At 57.0% G+C, this 20,671-nt stretch overlaps 2 protein-coding genes across 9 annotated transcripts; one reads left to right on the forward strand and one right to left on the reverse strand.

The window, feature by feature from the left end:
• The first annotated feature begins 2,962 nt into the window (after positions 1-2,962).
• On the forward strand, positions 2,963-8,622 carry ASB6 (ankyrin repeat and SOCS box containing 6). 2 transcript variants are annotated; one of them, XM_055399794.2, is made up of 6 exons: positions 2,963-3,215; positions 4,269-4,450; positions 5,447-5,553; positions 5,649-5,757; positions 6,967-7,053; positions 7,154-8,622. In XM_055399794.2, the coding sequence occupies exons 1-6, from the start codon at positions 3,103-3,105 to the stop codon at positions 7,819-7,821; spliced, it is 1,266 nt and encodes a 421-aa protein (XP_055255769.1). In that variant the 5' UTR covers positions 2,963-3,102; the 3' UTR covers positions 7,822-8,622. The 2 variants fall into 2 exon arrangements, with proteins under 2 accessions (XP_055255769.1, XP_055255770.1); XM_055399795.2 differs by lacking the exon at positions 6,967-7,053.
• A 163-nt stretch (positions 8,623-8,785) lies between these two features.
• NTMT1 (N-terminal Xaa-Pro-Lys N-methyltransferase 1) lies at positions 8,786-17,266 on the reverse strand. 7 transcript variants are annotated; one of them, XM_055399800.2, is made up of 5 exons: positions 17,124-17,266; positions 16,580-16,682; positions 11,394-11,604; positions 10,420-10,672; positions 8,786-9,763 (listed from the first exon to the last, which is right to left on the reverse strand). In XM_055399800.2, the coding sequence occupies exons 3-5, from the start codon at positions 11,553-11,555 to the stop codon at positions 9,507-9,509; spliced, it is 672 nt and encodes a 223-aa protein (XP_055255775.1). In that variant the 5' UTR covers positions 11,556-11,604; positions 16,580-16,682; positions 17,124-17,266; the 3' UTR covers positions 8,786-9,506. The 7 variants fall into 7 exon arrangements, with proteins under 7 accessions (XP_055255775.1, XP_055255772.1, XP_055255774.1 ...); XM_055399797.2 differs by lacking the exon at positions 16,580-16,682; XM_055399799.2 differs by lacking the exon at positions 16,580-16,682 and having other exon boundaries at positions 11,394-11,671; positions 17,124-17,258.
• Between the last annotated feature and the right edge of the window lie 3,405 nt (positions 17,267-20,671).

A 20,671-nucleotide genomic window follows, 5' to 3' on the forward strand; every position in this document is an offset into this window, starting at 1 on the left:
ATTGAGTCAGTGATGCCATTCAACCATCTCATTCTGTGTTGTCCCCTTCTCCTCCTGCCTTCAATCTTTCCCAGCATCAGGGTCTTTTCCAATGAGTCAGTTTTCTGCATCAGGTGGCCAGTGTATTGGAGTTTCAGTTTCAACATCAGTCCTTCCAATGAATATTCAGGACTGATTTCCTTTAGGATGGACTGGTTGGATCTCCTTGCAGTCCAAGGGACTCTCAAGAGTCTTCTCCAACACCACAGTTCAAAAGCATCAATTCTTCGGTGCCCAGCTTTCTTTATAGTCCAACTCTCACATCCACATGTGACTACTGGAAAAACCATAGCCTTGACTAGATGGACCTTTGTTGGCAAAGCAATGTCTCTGCTTTTTAATATGCTATCTAGGTTGGTCATAACTTTTCTTCCAAGGAGTAAGCGTCTTTTAATTTAATGGCTGCAGTCACCATCTGCAGTGATTCTGGAGACCCCCAAAATAAAATCTGCCACTATTTCCACTGTTTCCCCATCTATTTCTCATGAAGTGATGGGACCGGATGCCATGATCTTAGTTTTCTGAATGTTGAACTTTAAGCCAACTTTTTCACTCTCCTTTTTCACCTTCATCAAGAGGCTCTTTAGTTCTTCTTTGCTTTCTGCCATAAGGGTGGTGTCATCTGCATATCTGAGGTTATTGATATTTCTCCCAGCAATCTTGATTCCAGCTTGTGCTTCATCCATCCCAGCGTTTCTCATGATGTCCTCTGCATATAAGTTAAATAAGCAGGGTGACAATATACAGCCTTGATGTACTCCTTTCCCTATTTGGAACCAATCTGTTGTTCCATGTCCAGGCAGAGATCAGGTGATACCAACGCGAGCCATGCCCAGAGATGCTAAAAACCTTATCTATTGTCTTCAGAGGGAGCATGGCCCTGCTGACACTTTGAGGTCAGAGTTCTGGCTCCCAGGGATGGGAGAGAACAGATTTCTGTTGTTTTAAGTCACCCGGTTCCTGGTGCTTTGTTCTCACAGCCTCAGGGAATGAACGAAGCCAGGGTAGAGGCTGGCCTCAGACCAGGTTGTGTCCTCCCCTCCCAGTTCTGCCCTGGACCCCATAGAATGGTCTAGAAGATGGGCCTCCTGCAGTTACTGGCCACGTGCTGTAGCCTTCTCCAGGCCCCTTAGGCCCCTCACCTGTGCCATGGAGCAAGTGACTTGGGATCAAACAAGGCTGTGAAACCCGGGGGTCACCTGGGGGTGCCTGTGCCATTCAGGGCCCCGGGATCAATTGAGGGGTGGGGTATGAATCCTTCAAAAAGGGGCAGACATTCCCAGCCCCCCAGGGGAACTCCTGCGGAGACTGAGGTGCACCAGATCAAGGGCCCCATCGAGAGGGGTCTTGTTGCCAGATAGGAATTTGGGCCCAGGTGTCCAGTCTTCTTATTTTACCAGACAAACTGGAAATCTCCACTTCTGTGGGAGCAAAATAAATTTCCCAGTTTCACTTAAGGAGAAGACACTTCTTTCTGGAGTGAGAACCAAGGCTGACATGTGCTGGGAATGAGGGACTTTGTGGTCTGGCGCCCCTTCCGGCAAGCCTGCTCTGTGTGTGTGTGTGTGTGTGTGTGTGTGTGTGTTAGTCGCTCAGTTGTGTCCAACTTTTTTCGACCCCATGCTGTAGTTGGCCAGGCTCCTCTGTCCGTGGAATTCTCCAGGCAAGAATACTGGAGTTGGTTGCCATTTCCTCCTCCAGGGGATCTTCCCGACCCAGGGATCGAACCCGGGTCTCCTGAATTACAGGCAGATTCCCTGCTGATCCCCCACTACTTTTCTTGCTCCTTTAGGCAACGGAGGTGGAGGCAAAATTAGGTCTTCTGAGGCCTGATGGGGATTTTAAAGGTTCATCCCTTGATCTGCACAACCACCCTGTAAACTGAAGAATTATAAGCAAGCAATTGTCCAGCCCTTGCTGCATACTGGACCCTGCTGGGTCCCCATAACTGGACCTGGAAGGCTTTGGATTGGTTTTTTCTTAGTGGCTGGGGGAGCACTACTCAACCCATTTTTTAAATGTTTAATTGTAGGCACATGGGGTTGTCTTTAAATTCATCTCTAAAGGTTTTCCACTTCCTTCAACAAGACTCCTCCCTGACAGGTGTCAGTTGGGAGAGACTCCCAAGCCCACGTGGTGGAGGGTGGGGGGCGATGGGAGACAAAGGCTGCCACCTGAGCGGCTCGGACTGGCGCACCCCTTCACGACGGGCTTTCCAGAAGCCCGAAGACCTCAGGGCTCCACCGTGGGCCTCGAGGTTGTGGACGTTCGAATGCGAGGCCCGAGGCCAGACGCTACTCCCTAGAAAAGTGGCCCCAGACTTGGGCTCCTTCCTGTTAGACTCGACTGACAGTAACAGCGCTCTTGACCCAAGATCTTGCGTGGGTTTGATTATCCCCACTCTACAGATGAAGAAGGTAAAGTTCATTGAGTCCATCAAGGCAGAAAGTAGAAGAAACCCCAGTAGGCTGAAAGGGCTAAGGAATCGTCCCTATCGCCCGTCGGGGTGGGTGTGGCCCAGTCAGCGTGCGGAGAAGGTGAAGGCCAGGCCTAGCCGTGGTCCGACCCAGGTCCGACCCAAGTCGGGGGCACCGGGGGTCCAGCCTTCCTGGGAACTGGGCAAGGATCCGGCCGGTGTGTGCTCGCTCAACGGGCGGAGCTCGGACGGCGCCCAGCGGCCGCGAGTGGGATAGCAAGGCGGAGCCGGGCTGGGCCGGGAAAGGGGCTTGCGGGCCTCGGGCTGGGATCGGACTTGGCTGCGGGTCCGCGCCTGCAGTCCCGCGGGGCCGCCCCCCAAGACACCCCTAGCTTGCGCCTCCTGTCGCACCGCGACCCTCCGCACCCGCAGAGGGCGCTGTCGCCGCCGCCGCGCTCCCTTCCCCGGGGCCTGCGCGGGCCGGAAGCGCGCGGGTGACTTCCGGCGCGTAGCCCCGGCTTGGGCGGTGCAGCGGGCCGGGCGCGGGGCTGGGGACCGGACCCGGCGAGTGAACCTGGTCGGGACCGCGGGCCCCGCGACGCACCCCAGCCGGCGTCTCGGCCTCGGTGGAAGGTGCGGCCGCCGCCATGCCGTTCCTGCATGGCTTCCGGAGGATTATCTTCGAGTACCAGCCGCTCGTGGATGCCATCCTGGGTTCCTTGGGCATCCAGGACCCCGAGCGGCAGGAGCCCCTGGACGGGTAACTCGCGCCCTTCCCCGCCTCAGACCGGCGCGGCACCCCTTTCCTTGTCCCCACAAATATGGCGGGCGGTGTCCTCGTCTGTCGGACGAGACCGAGCGCGGGCAGGGATGGCTGAAGGCGGCCGCGGCCCGCTCGGGGAGGGCCGTGGGGCGGGGTGGCAGCAGGGCCTCCGCCGCAGCGCCCCGCCCTGCGCCCTGCCTGTCCTGTGCCCTCTACCTGGGGTTGCAGAGGAGCAGGGTGTAATCGATAAACGCGGCGCGGGATGAGCTTTCTGCAGCCCCGAGTTTCCCGTTTGGTATAGACAGGCGCGGGTCTGTCATACGTGAACCTGTGGGAAGGCTGTTCAGAAGGCGCATCGTTTAGAGGCTTCATCGGCGAGCTAAAACCCTCAGCCTTCGTGGTGATCGTGCTCCCAGAGAGGAGAGGCTGACAGTGGTTAAAGTGGTATATTCTGCCTTACGTGGAGCGGAGAAAAGAGCCCAGGAGAGGGGATCGGGGTGTGTCTCGGGCATCAGTTGGAACTGGCGAGGGGGGTAGGCGGGTTGGGGCTGTGGTGCAGGGGGCTTTCTGGGTCCTTCTACCTTCGGTGGACCGAAAGCCTCAGAGTGTGATAGGCCTTGGGGAGGTCTGCTGGCCGCCCTGGCTGCGGGTGGCCTGAGCTGGGGCGCAGCACCTTCTGCAGACCCGGCTCAGTCGGTGTCTGGTTCTTGCTGGCCGGGAGGGTTCCCCTCAGGGCCAACGGCGCAGGTGTATGAGGCTTTGTACCCAAACCAGGGGCCGGGTTGTATGGGTGATTTGGAAGGAGGTTGGTGACAGCTCCAATCCTTTCTCAGCAAACCTGAGGAGTCTGCTCCATTGAAAAGATCCAGCTTGGTCCTCTTTCTCCCACCAACCTTTTCGGAAAAGACTTTCTGCTCCATGGAGCCAGGGCCCTGCCTGGGGTGGGGGCAGGGACAAAGTGGGGGGTGACTGCAGGAGACCAGAGGCCACCTACCCACAGGGTGCCCAGCCAGCTTGTCCCACCCTCAGCTGCTCCTCTCTCCTGCCCAGGCCCAGTTACGCCGCCAGTGAGGAGAGCCGCATCCTTGTTCTCACCGAGCTGTTGGAGAGAAAAGCCCACTCTCCATTTTACCAGGAAGGTGTCAGCAACGCTCTGCTGAAGATGGCCGAGCTGGGGCTGACGCGCGCAGCCGCCGTGCTCCTGCGGAATGGAGCCAATCTCAACTTTGAAGGTCCGCCGGAGGCCAGAGGACGGGGGTGGATAGATGGCTTAAGTGTGGCACTGCTGGGGGTGGGTGGTCAAGCCTCAGGCTCTGCTTTTGGAAGGTCCTGCCCTCACCTGTTTCACGGGTGATGGCTAAGGAAACCCACACTGGGTGGCCTCCCGTCCCCCTTCAGGTTCCCCAGTGGCCCTTAACCACCTCTGATCAGGACCACGTTTGTCACTGCTTCTATCAGGTGATTGACTTAGCAAACTTTCCCCCAGCTCCCAGCTAAATCCTTGCTTCCATTAATGTGAAAATGGGGCTGCTGGCACTGTGCCCAGAGCTAAGGGAAAGTAATTTTCTGCCACTGGTTCTGAGCCATGTTGCATGCTGGTTCCTGCCACAGGGAGAGGGGGAAACAGATAAGACACATTGGGCATAAATCACGGATGGACGGTGTTGGCGTCTAGCTGGTGCCCGGGAGGTGCTGATGGAGCCGTCTTCCTTCCCTCTTTGTTTTGCCCTGGATTGGGGCTGGGGAGGCAGGCAAGGTCAGCCAGGAGACACTCGGGACTGACTTGTTCCTGAGTGGGGGTTTTTGTGCTGATACAGGACGTGCCAGGCGTGTCTCTCCTCCTCTTTGGAGCACAGGCTCAGAGGCTGCTGGGCTCCTGGGACGTCAAGGAGCTGGGGGAGGCATTCTGCAGTCAGTCACTTGGGAGACCCAGCTTTGAGCATTTGTGGGTGTTCATCCCCACAGCCTTGTTTTAGGTCCTATTTTACAAAAGGGACTAAAACCCAGATTAAATACCTTGTCTGTTCATTGGAACACCTCCCCAGGACCCAAACCTAGGCCTGACTCCGAGCACCCTAGCGTCCGATGAGGACAGCTGTGTCCTGACCCCTCACAGTGCCAGGATCCCTTGGGTCGGAGCGTTGGGGCTGGGCTGCCAGGCTGGTTCTGGAATCCCGTGAGAATGTGCCGAAGGGCAGGTTTGATGTGAGCTGTGTCTGCGCCTTCAGACCCGGTCACCTACTACACGGCGCTGCACATTGCCGTCCTGCGAAACCAGCCTGACATGGTGGAGCTGCTGGTGCGCCACGGGGCCGACATCAACCGGAGGGACCGGGTAGGAGCCAGCCCTGCTCTGAAGGAGGGATGTGGCCGGGGCCCTGAGCCGCTCACAGGCCCCAGGGCCAACCTGGCTGTGCTTTCTCTGCTCAGATCCACGAGAGCAGCCCCCTGGACCTGGCCAGCGAGGAGCCGGAGCGCGTGCCCTGCCTGCAACGTCTCCTGGACCTCGGAGCAGACGTCAATGCGGCCGACAAGCATGGTGGGTGTCCCCCGGAGAAAGGCAGGATAGGCTGGGGCCAGACTGCCTTGTGAGGTAACCCTGGGCATGCTGGGGTGATGGCTCGGCAGGCAGGCTGGTGGCAGCCCGTCTGATGGCATAGCACGGCTGGGTGCACGCTGGTGACTTCTGCTGACTCACAGAGGCTCGGGAGGCAGTACATCTTGGCCCCCCGAGGGCATCTGCAGGAGCTGGACCTGTGCGCTCAGCTCCTGAGTGATGGGGCTTCCTTCTGCCCAGGCTGGTCTCGGGTAGCATCTTCAGTCAGTCAGTTCAGTCGCTCAGTCGTGTCCGACTCTTTGCGACCCCATGAATCGCAGCACACCAGGCCTCCCTGTCCATCACCAACTCCTGGAGTTCACTCAGACTCATGTCCATCGAGCTGGTGATGCCATCCAGCCATCTCATTCTCTGTTGTCCCCGTCTCCTCCCGCCCCCAATCCCTCCCATCATCAGAGTCTTTTCCAGTGAGTCAGCTCGTCGCATGAGGTGGCCAAAGTGTTGGAGCTTCAGTTTTAGCATCTTAGGGTCCAGAAAAATCCTACTCCTCCTGGCCCTTGTGGTCCCATAGTGGAGAGAAAACGGCCAGAAACCTGTCCCCCTGAGCTGTAGCTGAGAGGTCAGTTTGGAGTTTTTTTTATTGTTTATCTTTGGCTGTGCTGGGTCTTCGTTGGTATGTGGACGTTTACCTAGCTGTGGCGAGTAGGGGCGACTTCCTGGTTGCAGCAGGCTTTCCGTTTCGGAGGCTTCTCTTGAACACGGGCCTGGGCGTGTGGACTCAGTGGCCGTGGCTCCTGGGCTCTCCAGCACGGGCTTAGCTGCTCCGTGGATAAGGGATCTTCTGGACCAGGGATCAAACCTGTGTCTCCTGCACTGGCAGGTGGATTCTCTACCACTGAGCCGCCAGGGGCGCCTGAGATCAGTTTGGTTTCTGTTAATTTATTTGGCTGCACCGGGCCTTAGTTGTTGCATGTGGGATCTAGTTCCCCAGCCCAGATCAAACCCAGACCCCAGCACTGGGTGCGCAGAGTCCTGGCCACTAGGCCACAGGGAAATCCCCAAAACCAGTTGTTTTTAGCCTTCGTTATCTGTTCCTGAGGGTCTGTATCTCCTCTCCCACCCCTGGGCTGGCCTAGCCTGAGTTCGGCTTCCCCACCTCCCACCCCCGCCTCACTGGCTCTCCCTCCCCAGGCAAGACGGCCCTGCTGCACGCTCTGGCCAGCAGTGACGGGGTGCAGGTCCATAACACTGAGAACATCCGACTCCTGCTGGAGGGAGGTGAGCCCCACCCTTGCGTGCAGCCCCCGGACCGTGAGGCTTGGCTCCGCCGGGCCGAAGGCCTCCTCCCACCTTCTCTTCCCCCTCCTGGCTCTCCTAGGAGCGGACGTCAAGGCCACCACCAAAGACGGGGACACAGTGTTCACCTGCATCATCTTCCTGCTGGGCGAGACGGTGGGAGGCGACAGAGAGGAAGCCCAGCTGATCAACCGCTTCTGCTTCCAAGTCACGCAGCTGCTGCTGGCCCATGGCGCCGACCCCAGCGAGTGCCCGGCCCACGAGTCCCTCACACACATCTGCCTCAAGAGCTTCAAGCTGCACTTCCCGCTGCTCCGCTTCCTGCTGGAGTCAGGAGCCGCCTACAACTGCTCCCTGCACGGCGCATCCTGCTGGTCTGGCTTCCACATCATCTTCGAGAGGCTCTGCTCCCACCCGGGCTGCGCGGAGGACGAGAGCCACGCGGACCTGCTGCGCAAGGCCGAGACTGTGCTGGATCTCATGGTGACCAACTCCCAGAAGCTCCAGCTGCCCGAAAACTTCGACATCCACCCTGTGGGCAGCCTGGCGGACAAGATCCAGGCCCTGCACTTCTCCCTGAGGCAGCTGGAGAGCTGCCCCCCGCCCCTCAAGCACCTGTGTCGCGTGTACATCCGCCTCTACCTTCAGCCGTGGCCCGTGGACGCCAAGGTCAAGGCCCTACCTCTGCCCGACAGGCTCAAGTGGTACCTCCTCAGCGAGCACAGTGGCACCGTGGAGGATGACATCTGACCGTTGGGCTGCGGGGCGGGGTCTGGGCAGCCCCGTCGGCCTGTGGGTGATTGAAGTACCAGGGTGGCCCGAGGGGATGGCCTTCGGGCCGCCTGTCAGAAGGTGCAGGGTGCAGCCAGGCGGCTGCAAGCACTCCAGTGGGGAAGGCCTCTCTCTGCAGGGAGACTGCCCCTGCTTCCCCTGGCAGCAACTACGAGCCTCAGCCCACAGTGGAACCGGGGACGGGGTTTAGGACAAGCACGGACCCTCCTGATGGGAGGGAGTGCCCAGCACTGAGAGAAGCAAGGAGCTCCACACCTGCGCCCTCCTGAGGAGGCCGGCTTGGCCTACATGGAGACGCCAGGAGGGGCCTGTGGGGTGCAGCCCAGCTGAGACCCTTGACTCTTCACTCAAGATTCTGTCAAAAGAATAAGTGCTTCAGGGCAGGCAGGAGAGAGCTGAGCTAACTCCAGCCAGCTTCTATAGTTTTGGGGCCAAGCCGCCCACCACCCCGCCCACCAAGGGGCAGGGCCGTGCTCTGGTGGCAGCTCTGTTTGTGCCAAACCTGGGGTTTGGGGACCATGCCTTCTAAAAAGCAATCATGCATGACCGTGGGCTGTCTTTCTGAAATGTCTCACATCGTGAGGGGATGGGAAAAGCTACCAAGGCTGAAAGCCAACCTCCGCCCTGTGTTGAGCCCTCACCAGGCTGCCTGCGGGTCACACAGAGTGGTCATTGTGAATTGTGTAACTGCCTTGGAGATAAGCTGAGGCGACTAAAGGGTATATTTATAAAATTAAACTGATTTCTCTTGGCCTTAAAGATCCTTGTGTAACATTCACACACACATGTCCACCACCTTCTGAATTCAGGATAAAGGATCCCATGGCAGCCAGGAGGGAGGGATGGCAGGCACAAGATGCTGCGCTTAGAGCAGTTTTCAAGCCACACAACACGGTTGTCCCAGTAAAGACGAGCACCACTCCAGACGGGCGAGGGCCTTTCTGGTATAGGCTTCACCCTTTTATTTTTGACTGAAAATGCCCCCCGAGGAGGAGCCACAAGGCACAGCCAGGAGTGACGTTCTGGCCTCTCCCCTTGCCGCAGGCTGTGGTGACCATCATGTTAGGACACCAGGGCCCCATCCCCACCAGCACCAAAAATGGGGACATGCCCCCATTTCCCAACAGCACCAGGCACGTGGACATGCCCCCATATCCCAACAGCACCAGGCATGTGGACATGCCCCCAGCCCCACGATTCAATAGGTGCCATGTGGGCTTTGGCAGCCAGGAGGTTCAGAGCTGCAGGCCCCACAGCCCCAGCTCCCCTCCTACCCCGAGGCACAGTCCTCAGCAACTGCATTAAGGGTCATTCTCTTCCTCCTGAAGCAGCCAGGCCTGTGGCTGGAGGGCCAGCCAGTGTCCTGGAGGTGAGGGACTCACTCTTGCTTCTGATGGAAGCACAGGGGCCCAGGAGTTGCCCAGTCCCCACCTCGCTGCAACCTCACCACCCCATCCAGCAGCACCCCTCTGGACCGGGTTCCCTTATGCCTTTTTGAAAAAGAGCCTGTTTGGCAGTGGACGGCAGACAGGTGTATTTAGTGACCGCGCTCAACACTCCCGGACCATCGACATGGCGCTTCTGGGCCTCACCCGGCCGCCAGTCCCCTGGCCCCACACCGGTCCCTCGTTCCGCCGGCCCGCTCATCTCAGGGCGAGGCTGTAGACGTGGTAGATCTCGTCCGGGAGGTTCTCCTGCCGCTCCTGGGCCAGGAGGCTGAGGCCCGCACTGCGGACGATCCTGTGCACCACGTCCAGGTCACGGCACACGCTACTGTCCACGTCGTCCAGGATGACGCCCTCCTGGGCCATGTTGTCCTTGATGACGATGATGCCGTTGGGGCGCAGGCCCCGCTTGCAGCGCCGCAGGAACTCGGCCAGGTGCTGATCGGTCAGGTGGCCTGGGGGAGGCAGAGGCCGTCACTGGGGAGCCTCCGGCACCACTACTGACTTCCTGAGTGCTGACTGTGCTGAACACACAAGGCGTGCTGGCTCTCAACAGCCCGGAGGGGTTAAGCCACCTGCCCCATACCTGCCCTCCACCCACCCCTCCTAGCCTGGGCCAGCGGCATGCACCCAGCCGAGCGCCTCACCTACATTAAACCCCAAACGGAACTCAGGGCTGGACCCCGTGGGCTCCTGGCAGGCCTGGGCCGCCCAGCTTGCAGTGGGGAGGCTGCTGCCAGGCAGGAAACCCAAGGAGAGCACCCCAGGTGCCGTCAGGCTAAGTGGGTGCAGGACAGGGCGGCAGGGCCGGGCCCGCTCCCCACCAACAGCACGGGAGGCGGCCGAGGCTTCCGGTTTTCCTAAAAACCCCTTTCTTATAAAAACTGATTTCCATATTCTTTGAATGCAGTTAAAACTTGAAAATTAAAAATTTTTTTCAACAACTACCCCCAAATGGGTCGCAGAAGATACTGAGTTGAAACAAAATATGGAAACAAATGAACTTTAGAGGTGGAGCCCTGGGGAGGGAGGATTTGAGGATCTTCTGCCCCACCAACCCCTGCAGGAGCAGAGATGGGCAGGAAGGTGCAGAGAGGCACGGGAGGCTCACCTATCACCCACTGGATCCAGATCACATCGTACGACTGTGGCTCGGGGCTGAAGTCCTGAAGGCCGCAGCAGAAGAAGTTCCTCACTCGCTTGCCTTCCTCGCCCAGGTAGGTCTTGGCCTTGACCAGAAAGTCCTCCGTTACGTCCACCATGTCCACCGCTCCGAAGAGAGGCAAGAGCAGCCGCTTGGTGATCCTTCCAATGCCGGCTCCGCAGTCCAGGGCGTACGAGGTCCCCGTCTTGTTTGGGCCTTCCTGAAGCAGCAGAGAAGACAGACTGAAGAGAAGGGTTAGAAAGCCAGAGGGACCCTATCTCTGCAAACGGGCCTTTCCTTATGAGCCCCCCAGAACTACTCAGATCAGCACAGGCTGGTGGCTGGCATGGGTGGGGCTGGCAGTGGGCGTGAGCACACCACAGCCTTTTTCTGGGTCACGTGTTCCTGAAATGAAAGCCAACTTCCACTTAAAGGTGTTGACTCGAATAGATGCACCCATCTCCTCTCGCTCCCAAGACTCCCGTCAGAAGGACTGTGGAGAGAAGCAGTGAAACAAGGAAGAGGGCACTCAGTGAACACACCTGGGAAGCTGGCAACGGGTAGAGTGGGGGGCAACAGCAGCCTCGGTGTGTGCCGAGGGAGGGGCAGGGAGGCGGGTCTGGGGAGGCTCCGGCCACAGCACTGCCAGCCCGGCACAGAGGCGGTGGCAGGACGAGAAACTGTGTTCAGCAGACCGGCCAACACCCACAGCCCAGATTTTTGCAAACACGGCAGGAGAGCAAAGGTTTCCGCCTCTGGAAAAATGGAACAGTCTGCGAGAAGGCTGCCCTGCTCTGGCACCAGGAGGCTCCAGCATGACAGCCAGCTCCTGGCAGGGGACCTTGCGGCAAAGCCTACGAGCTGGCCCGCCCCACCCGCTCGTCAAGGCCTGGGTGGTGGACGTGGTCTCTCCTCCTGGAGAGCACACCAGACCTGCCTACCCTCAGAAACCTCTGCAGGAACTTCCGGGAGCTGTTGATGTCGATGCTGGAGATGTGGCCATACCCCCCGAGCATGCCGTCCACGGTGGCCGGGACCTCCTTCCAGTATGTCTTGGCCTTGGAGTAGAACTGCTTCTCGTCCTCGATCACCTCGCTCGTCATGCTGTCAGCAGCTGCGTCTCTGCCCAGGCACCAAACTCAGCGGCGGCAGCTCCCAAGAAGGAAAGGGAAGTGGGTGAAGCAGTCAGGTTTCGGGCCCCGGTCTCCTCGCACGGCTGCTGCTGGTCACACAATCCTGTCTGATGCCGAGGAGCGGCTGCCCCCACCAACCCTGGCCCGCTCCTACCCCTCAGAGGGCAGTGCCTCCTGACTCTTGTATTTGAGTAATTTCGCAAAGCTATCTTCATGTCAGAGCAGGAGACCCAGTGTCCCGGCTTCTCCATCTTTCCTTTCCCAACAGGACACCTGACCTGGTGGCTTCTGACCCCAGGGTAGACAGGATCCTAATCTACACTTAAAGGAGAGCAAAGCATGGAACTGAAGCCCCCTCTCTGGGACCCCGAGGACCCCGCCTCCCAGCTTCGGCCATGAACACGTGGACAGGCTCACTGCAGGGTGCAGTGCTGTGAACAGGGAGCTCCGCAGGCGGACACACACCACCGTGCGTGTGTGAGGGCCACAGAGAGGCTCAGGGGCGGGCAGACGACGGGCGCCAGGGGACGTGACACAGCAGCTGATGCCAGGGAGGAGGACACATCCGTGCAGCAACTGGGCAGACGGAGGGCGAGGGGCTCTTCCAAGGGGAAACTCAGGGTCCTCAGGTCACGGTTACCAACTCAGTCTGCACCCCGAAGGGCAGCGAGCTGCAACTACTCTGGGTTAAGCAGGAAGTGGCCTGAGACGTGTGATTCCAGAAGGCAGTGTAGGCAGCTGAGTGGACTCCTGGGTGAGAGGACCAGCGGATGGCCAGGCCCCCGCAGCAGAACGGAGGCCCACAGCGCCCCACACCTGCCGGCGGGGCTGCGCCACACAGGAGGGTCATACCGCTCCCCATGGACAACACTGGTCTACAGATGCTCTCCATGCACAGCCCGATCCCCAAATGGAACCAATGCAAACACAAGGCAGAAACGAGGCCTCGCGCTGAGACAGAAAGTGCTATGGGAACTCGAGGGATGAAGAAGTCCCTTCCAAATGGCAGACGGGGCAGCAGCTGAGAGAAGGCAAGCCCTGAGCCAGGCCCTGAGCGCAAGGAACACTCTAGATGGGGACAGGGACAGAGCAGAGATGGCGTGGCACGCATGCCACACAGAGGGCTGGCTGCCACGTGTCACTAATGGGGAAGCGATCAGCTGAGTTTCTGAAGGGTAATGGTGTGCGGGGACCCAGCCTGGGGACCGAGTGGGGGCAGCGTGGGAAGGCAGGGCCAGGTCAGGGTCCCCAGGAGCCCCGTGTAGAAGAGGGGGTGGATGCACACACCAGCATCCTACCCGAGGTCGGGAGGCCCATGCGCCTGCCACGCCCCAGGCCTCCCCACGTGGGCAGCTCATTTCCAGAACAGCATCTCAGCCTAAGTGTCATCTCCTCCCAGAGGCCTGCCCTGACCTGCCCGAGGTGCCTTCCTCGCATGCCCTTATCCTCTCCCCACGGCTGCTGCCTTTGGAGTGTGTGTTTCTTTCTGAAATGAGCTGTTTACTGACTGTCTGGCCTCCACGGAACAGAAGCCCCCCAGGAAGGGCCTTTTCACCACTGAGTCCCAGCACCGAGCCCACAGGGGTCACTCAGTGCAGAGGTGACAGCCCCCAGTCCTATAGGAAAGCTGTGCACCTCTGTGTTCTGGGGGCTTCACTCCACCCCCTTTACAGAACTACTTAACCGCAGTTAAGCCCACCCCCGCCCCGCCGGTACAGTCCTGCAAAAGAGCGGAGAACCCCCCTGCCCCAAACCGAGGAATGCTTCAAAGGAAGTAATGGGAAAGTGCCCTGAGGACAGCACGGGCCTTCAGGACGCAGTCTGGAGGCTAGGAGGAGAGAAGGGAAACAAAACAGGAGGCGCGCTGAGGATTTTTCGCTCCTGTGTCTGTTGCCAGCCTCCAACCCACACCTGTATTCTGAACTTGTCCCAGAAGGAACCTTCCAGAAGCAGCAGGCGTGCCCTGCCCAAACAACTCAGAGATACGGCTCCACGATGCAGTTCCACTTCTGCCATGGCCAGACCTTTCCAGAGACCCCACCAGCGACTGGGGTCACCAGGGAGGGCCTGGCATGGCACGTGAGAGCTGCTGGGCAGGGGGCCGCCTGCTCCACAGATCCCGGCTTTCTCAGGGGCCAGGTCACACACTGGCCTTCCAAGGAACAGAGAAGGACCCAGAGATCCATGTGCCCGACTGGTGTCAGCCAAGGTTTCCACCCTCGGAGGCCCCTTCCGCTCCCAGAGGCCCCGGCTCCAGTCCTTCTGCGGACTCCTGAATCAACTCTCGGACCAACCCCTGCCTTCCCTGAGCAGGTGCAGGGCTTGGGACCCCAGTGACGATGGCTCCAGTTACTGTACCGACCTAAGAGCCCTCTGGGGTAACAGGCTGGGGGGCCTGGATTCCAAATACTGTCCCCCCACCCCAATCATGGCGGTGTGCCACGCCCGTGTCCCAATCCCTGAAGCTACTACCCCCCAATCAGAACAAGGATGTCACATGCTGCTTGTAAGAATGGGCTCTTGTCCCTCCAACCCTGAGGGACACGCGCAGCAAAAGGATGCAGAGACCTGCCAGTCCCCAAGCATGCTAACTGCGGCAGAGCGGCAGTGGCCCCCTGACAGCTGACAGGAGAGGGAGCCGCCAGCTTGAATGTCACCGTGTAACTTGACTGGGTTTGGGGATGGCTTACGTGGGCAGGGTCGGCAAGACCAAGTGGACTCCCCGGCCCTGGCTAACAGGGGCCACGGCAACTCTGTCACAGCGTCCCACCTGCCCGCGACCACCACCCAGGAAGGAGAGCGCCAAAGCCAGCTCTTCCACACCACACAGCAAACTTCCAGTAGTTCGGCCCTGCCCCCCTCAGACAAGCTTCCAGTTCTGTATTTCTAACTCCCTCCCCACTGGACTGGGAACTGCCTGAAAAAGCAGTGGTGACGCCCTGAAACGTATCATTGTATTTCTCTTGCATTCCACATAGCTCATAGGTATTCAACAAAATTCCCTGCCGATCAAATGAACAGAATAATTATGGGCCAGACACCCCCGGGGCTGTACTCTCTCCCTCTGCTTGTTGTTTGCCTTTCCTCCCAGCAGACAAGGCTCCTGGGCGCAGGGACACTGCCTCACACACCATTAGCCTCAGACCTGATACAAGGGGATGGTTTACTAATTGGTTGCTGAAGGAATCACAGAAGGACCTTTGCGAGGCTACAGCCATTCTGTACTTTTCAGAAAATCCTACAAAGATGTAACCATTCCAATCTGATAACACTGAAGCCCTTTACTGACAGTATAATTTTTTGCTTTACCAAAAGCTGTACAACACGACTTCTTTAAATGTCAAGGTCCCCTGAATAATCTCATTGACAAGAATTCCACTTACAGGCAGAGTCTGGGAATAAGCCAGGGAGGCACATCCAGGCTGGAAAATGGGTTAACACGTCTGCCTCCAAGGCGGGAGACCCGGATTCGATCCCTGGGTTGGGAAGATCCCCTGGAGAAGGAAATGGTAACCCACTCCAGTATTCTTGCCTGGAGAATCCCATGGACGGAGAAGCCTGGTAGGCTACAGTCCAAGGGGTCGCAAAGAGTCGGACACGACTGAGCAACTGAACAGAACAGAACAGAACTTTGACATTGTTCTAACAGCTTAGATTCATTAGTAAACATCACTCCTGGGGCCCTGTCTACACTACACCTCCTGGCATCCAGACTGGGGTGGGCAGGAGATCCCTTGAAGTCAGAGGGGACAGCAGGATTATTGATCAAACTGCAAGAAGTCCTCCTACAGTCGGTCCAGATCACAGGCTGGAGCCACGTGGCTGCAGGGGTGGGAAGGGGCCTGGGCACAGTCTGCCTTCGTGAGTGCTCTAAACGAGCTCGGAGGAGAAAAGAAACCTTTTGCTCGTTAGGGAACGTCTGCTTCTCAGAGTGGAATGTGTCTGGGCATCCTTCATGGTCATCTCCCCACCCCAAGGTGTTTAGGGCGACCCTGGGCAGCCGCCCCAGCAACTACTCTTCTTCCAGGATCCGTGACAGAGAATGGTGTCTAAACTGTCACGACCTGTAAGTGGAATTCTTGTAAATGAGATTATTCAGGGGACCGTGACATTTAAAGGAGTCATGTCATAACAGAGAGAACAAGGAAGATGCAAAAAAGAGGGAAGGGGATTAAACTCTGATGGTGAATGAACCAGGTCTGAACGCTGGCTCTGTCTCTCATTGGCTGTGTAAGCGAACACACAACCTCAGTTACGTAGGTGTCTTTATCTATAAAACGGGAACAATATTGACTTTACAGGAGGGCTGTGATGATTAAATGTGGATATAAAAGTGAAAAGTGATTCAAACACTTCTGGGCACACATTAACCTTAAAAAAAAAAACAAAAAAAAACCCCTCTGTCCAATGAGATGCTCATCAATTCTCTCTGCTAAGTGTGAAGATCTAATGAGAAAATGTGCTGAAAGGCCCTATAAACCGTGGCGTGTTGGTCACACCTAAGGGATTATTCCTGCTACTGCAGGGTGGTCAATCCAGTCGCTCAGATGGCTCTACCAATGGCAGCAGAGAGGATGCAGACACAGAAACCCCCAAGGTTTTGGTGACTCTAGGGCTTCTGGTCGCCACCAAAGCATGCCACATGTATTTACTTCCAACCCTCCCATAGTCCCTGGTACACACTGAGAGAAAAACCTTTCACTAAAATGGAGCGATGCACACACACAGGAAACCAGGAACAGAACAAGGACAGAATCCAGACTTCTGACCCCGCTCAAGGTCCCCTTTCTCCCAGGGGCTCAGGCCATCTCACTGAGCAGACCATACATCAGACCACGCGCAGTACAGCCCGGCCCCACCGGCAGGGCCTCTGACACCAGCTGTTTCTAACCCTGTCTTACAGACACACCAAGATCCAGAGAGAGGTCGCAGCTGACTGGGCAGCAGGGCCTGGGCCTTCAGATTTATGGCAGCCTCTCTGCCAGCAGGCTGACCTTGGCTCCAAGGGCTCGGGGGGCCGGCGGGCTGTCTTTTGAAACAGGACCTCTGTTGAGCCGTCACTGGGGTCGGGTCCAAGGTGAAGCATCAGAGCGACGCCTGTGTAACGAGCACGATACCCTGTGCCCGACTGTGATCCGAGCGCTTTTCCTGAATCCTCACACCCACCCTCCTTTGCGGGTGCGCGCGCTACTCGTCTGGCACAGGGGAAACTGAGGCTCAGGCAGGGAAAGGAACTTGCGGCGGCGGGGTGCGGCGTGAAGGCCGGCCCTGATCAGGGTTGCGGGGGCGCGGCCTTCCCCCACCCCGGGACCCCGGGAGCCCAGGGCCGGCCGGCGGACCTTCCGCACGTGAAGATCTAATGAGAAAATGTGCTGAAAGGCCCTATAAGCGCGCACGTGGGGCCGAGCCCGCTCGCGCTCGGGTCACGTGAGGAGCCGAGGCGGCCTCAGGGCACCGAGGCTGTTGGGGTCCCGGGCCTCCCCTCTCCCGGCGGCCGCTATCTCCGCCCCCAACCCCGCTCTGCCTCGCGCTACTCACCCAGGGTGCGGGCTCCCGGGACGCGGGAGAAGAGAACTGGGAAGCGGAAAAGAGGGGCGCGGCGGCGGCGAAGACCCCCACCTGCCCACGACCAGCTCCGTCCAACCTCGGCTGAAAGCGACACCTCGCGGCGCGCGCCGCCTTTGTCCACTCACGTCACTTCCGCGCTTCTGGGGGCGGGGCCGCGTCGGGCTCCGCCCCGCGCGCGACTTGTCCCCGCCCCCTTGGGCTCCTGCACTAACTCCAGAACGTCCCTGCCTTTAAAGAGCCGGAGGGCAGAGCTTATCCAGCCTCCGGCTTGTGCACCAGTTCATTTGGAGGCGGCTTAAAAAGAGCGTTTTGTGGGTCTTCCACTGGGTTACCAAAAAAAGAGGCGGGGGAGAGAGCCTTATTCAAGCCTTAACTCACCCATAACAATTAACATCCTTAAAATATACAGATCCAAAAAAATAAATAAGTAAAGGAAAAAATACCCTTGACAGTGCCAAGGGGTTGCCACTTCATATAAGCAGAACAAGTCCATTAAGTTTCCGTTTCGAAAAGGTTGCCCTCTCCTAGGTTCCTCCCATACACAAATTCTGAATTGGTCCCTGAAGCATGTGAGATGAACATGTGAGTTTGCAGATAGAAGACCTGTGAACCTCTCCAAGCCTCTGTCTCTACTTCCACCAGATACACGGAATAATTACTCATTTTTCAATGCTCGGAGGGTTAAATCTGTGGGATATTGTGAGTTGAGCCTTCAGCCCTGTGTTTGGAGCCGGCTGTCAGTAAACAGAAACTGATTCATAATATTCGTCACAATATTCATTATAGCATAATATTCACAATATTTATCATAAATTCTTTTTCCTAAACTGACATCCTGGCTTAGATTTACAGTGCCTCTTGGACACTGCACACTGCTGCTGCTGCTGCTAAGTCACTTCAGTCGTGTCCGACTCTATGTGACCCCATAGACGGCAGCCCACCAGGCTCCCCTGTCCCTGGGATTCTCCAGGCAAGAACACTGGAATGGGTTGCCATTTCCTTCTCCAATGTGTGAAAGTGAAAAGTGACAGTGAAGTCGCTCAGTCATGTCTGACTTGTAGCGACCCCATGGACTGCAGCCTACCAGGCTCCTCCGTCCATGGGATTTTCTAGGCAAGACACTGCACACAGGAGGTGCTTAAAGTGTGTTTGCTCTAATGAAGTGAAAGCTATGGTGGGAAAGTGGGGTTCCCTGAAAAGCCCCACCTGCTTTTTTTTTAAATATTTATTTATTTGACTGAGCTAGGTCTTAGTTGCAGGATGTGGGCTCTTAGTTGTTGCATTTGGGATCTAGTTCCCTGACCAGGGATTGAACCTGGGCCCCCTGAATTGGGAGTACAGAGTCTTAGCCACTGGACCACCAAGGAAGTCCCCTGACCTGCTATTGAGTCCCCAGATCTGTCCATATAATGTAGCATCCTCCCTTCAGTTCAGTTCAATTCAGTTCAGTCGCTCAGTCATATCCGACTCTTTGCTACCCCATGGGCCTCCCTGTCCATCACCAACTCTTGGAGCTTATCCAAACTCATGTCCATTGAGTTGGTGATGCCATCCAACCATCTCAACCTCTGTCGTCCCCTTCTCCTCCTGCCTTCAATATTTCCCAGCATCAGGGTCTTTTCCAATAAATCAGCTCTTCACATCAGGAGCCTAGAGTATTGGAGTTTCAGCTTCAGCATCAGTCCTTCCAATGAATATTCAAGACTGATTTCCTTTAGGATGGACTGGTTGGATCTCCTTGCTTTCCAAAGGACTCTCAAGAGTCTTCTCCAACACCACAGTTCAAAAGCATCAATTCTTTGGCACTCAGCTTTCTTTATAGTCCAGCTCTCATGTCCATACATGACTCCCTAGGGCACTCCAGTTTAGACTTGGTTCCCTGGCCTTGGACCCCTCTCCCAAGCTTCATTTTCCACACCTCTACGGCAGGAGGATAAATCTCGCGCAGCCTCAATCAGGAAATTTCTATAATCTTTGCGGGTGTAGCTCTGAGTCTAGATCTTTCAGGGGGTGCCTAAAAATTCACCTCTACCTTTTTTATTTCCTGTCCATGGAAGACAAAATCCCTTCCCTGCATCTGGACTCCAAGATTTTTCCAGGTCTGGCTGGGCCACTGACCTCCAAAGCCTCTTGCATCACTGAATTCCCAAGCCTCGCACATAATAGAAACTCAATAAATGTCTGCAGCATATATGGGCTGGAGGGTTTCTTAGAAATCATCTAGGTAGTCTGGTGTTCCTCATTGATTTTCTAAAAATTCACATACCCTTAGAATAAATAGAAAAAATTTCTCACCCTCCCCATTCAATATTCTAACTTCCCAAGGAAGGATGCTCTTCCATCCTTGGTTGAGGAGTCTTTGCAGAAATACATTACATTGGGATTCCCTGGTGGTCCAGGGGTTAGGAATCTGCCTTGCAGTGCAGGGGACATGGGTTCAATCCCTGGTAGGGGAACTAAGATCCCAATGAGTCTGCGTGACCCAGCTGGAGGGTCTATATGTCACAACAAGTCACAACAAAAGATCACACATCCCAACAGGAGATCTTGCTTGAGGCAATGGAGAGCCTGCATGCCACAACCAAGACCTAACACAGCCAAATAAATAACTAATTTAAAAAAAAAATAGAAAAGAAATCCATTACATTGTCTGGGATGCCTCTTCTAGGCAGACATCTTGTAATGTGAATTCAAAGTCATCTTTTTTTCCATTTTCAAATTGTAAGATCCTACCAGGCCAGTGAAATCACTGCCCAAACTACCCTTGTTCCTCACTCAAGGTTTACGATACACACTTCCCCCCTGCCCCCTCCCAACCGAGAGTCACAGATGGAGTCCAACTGTCCATTTTATCATGCAGCCCTGAGAAAGGAGAGACTTAACCAGCATCACACAGCGTGCAGAAGCAGAGCGCAAGCTCAAAGCTGGTTCTCGAAGCTTCCAGGCACACGGTATTCTTACTGCCCAAACTTCCGAGTTCTAACTCCAGAGCCACCCCAGCCCAAACCTGACCCACCTGAGCCTCCCAGGTCCAGAGGGGTTAGCTGAACCCCCCAGCCCTTCATCCCTGCCTTGGGCCTGGTTGCCTTGGCGGGGAGCCCCACGCCCCTTTGTGACTGCAGCCTTGACGTCCTGAGCGTGACAGCCCCGCCCTCTGCCCTCCCCTACACCTAGCCTCAGCGTCCACTCGGCCCTGAGTGCCAGGCGGGTCACAATCACTCTGAAAGGCATGGAGGCGGCAGGGAGGGGCCAGCAGAGGGACCAGGCCAGGAAGATGGGCTCTCCCAAGGACCAGCCCACCTGTTAGGGGGCTCTAAACTCAGGGGGCCGTCTCTGGCCCCGCCCCCTAAAGCCCCGCTAGGGTGAGTGAGACACTAGCAGCTGATCAGCGCATGCGTGCGTGGGTGCACCCTGAGTCGTGTCTGACTCTTTGCGACCCCAGGGACTGCAGCCCGCCAGGCTCCTCTGTCCATGGGATTCTCCTGGCAAGAATACTGGAGTGGGTTGCCCTTTCCTCA

The sequence above is a fragment of the Moschus berezovskii genome, chromosome 11, assembly GCF_049115385.1.
Source record: "Moschus berezovskii isolate FMDL1 chromosome 11, NW_MosBer_1.0, whole genome shotgun sequence".
NCBI classification, from domain to species: domain Eukaryota; kingdom Metazoa; phylum Chordata; class Mammalia; order Artiodactyla; family Moschidae; genus Moschus; species Moschus berezovskii.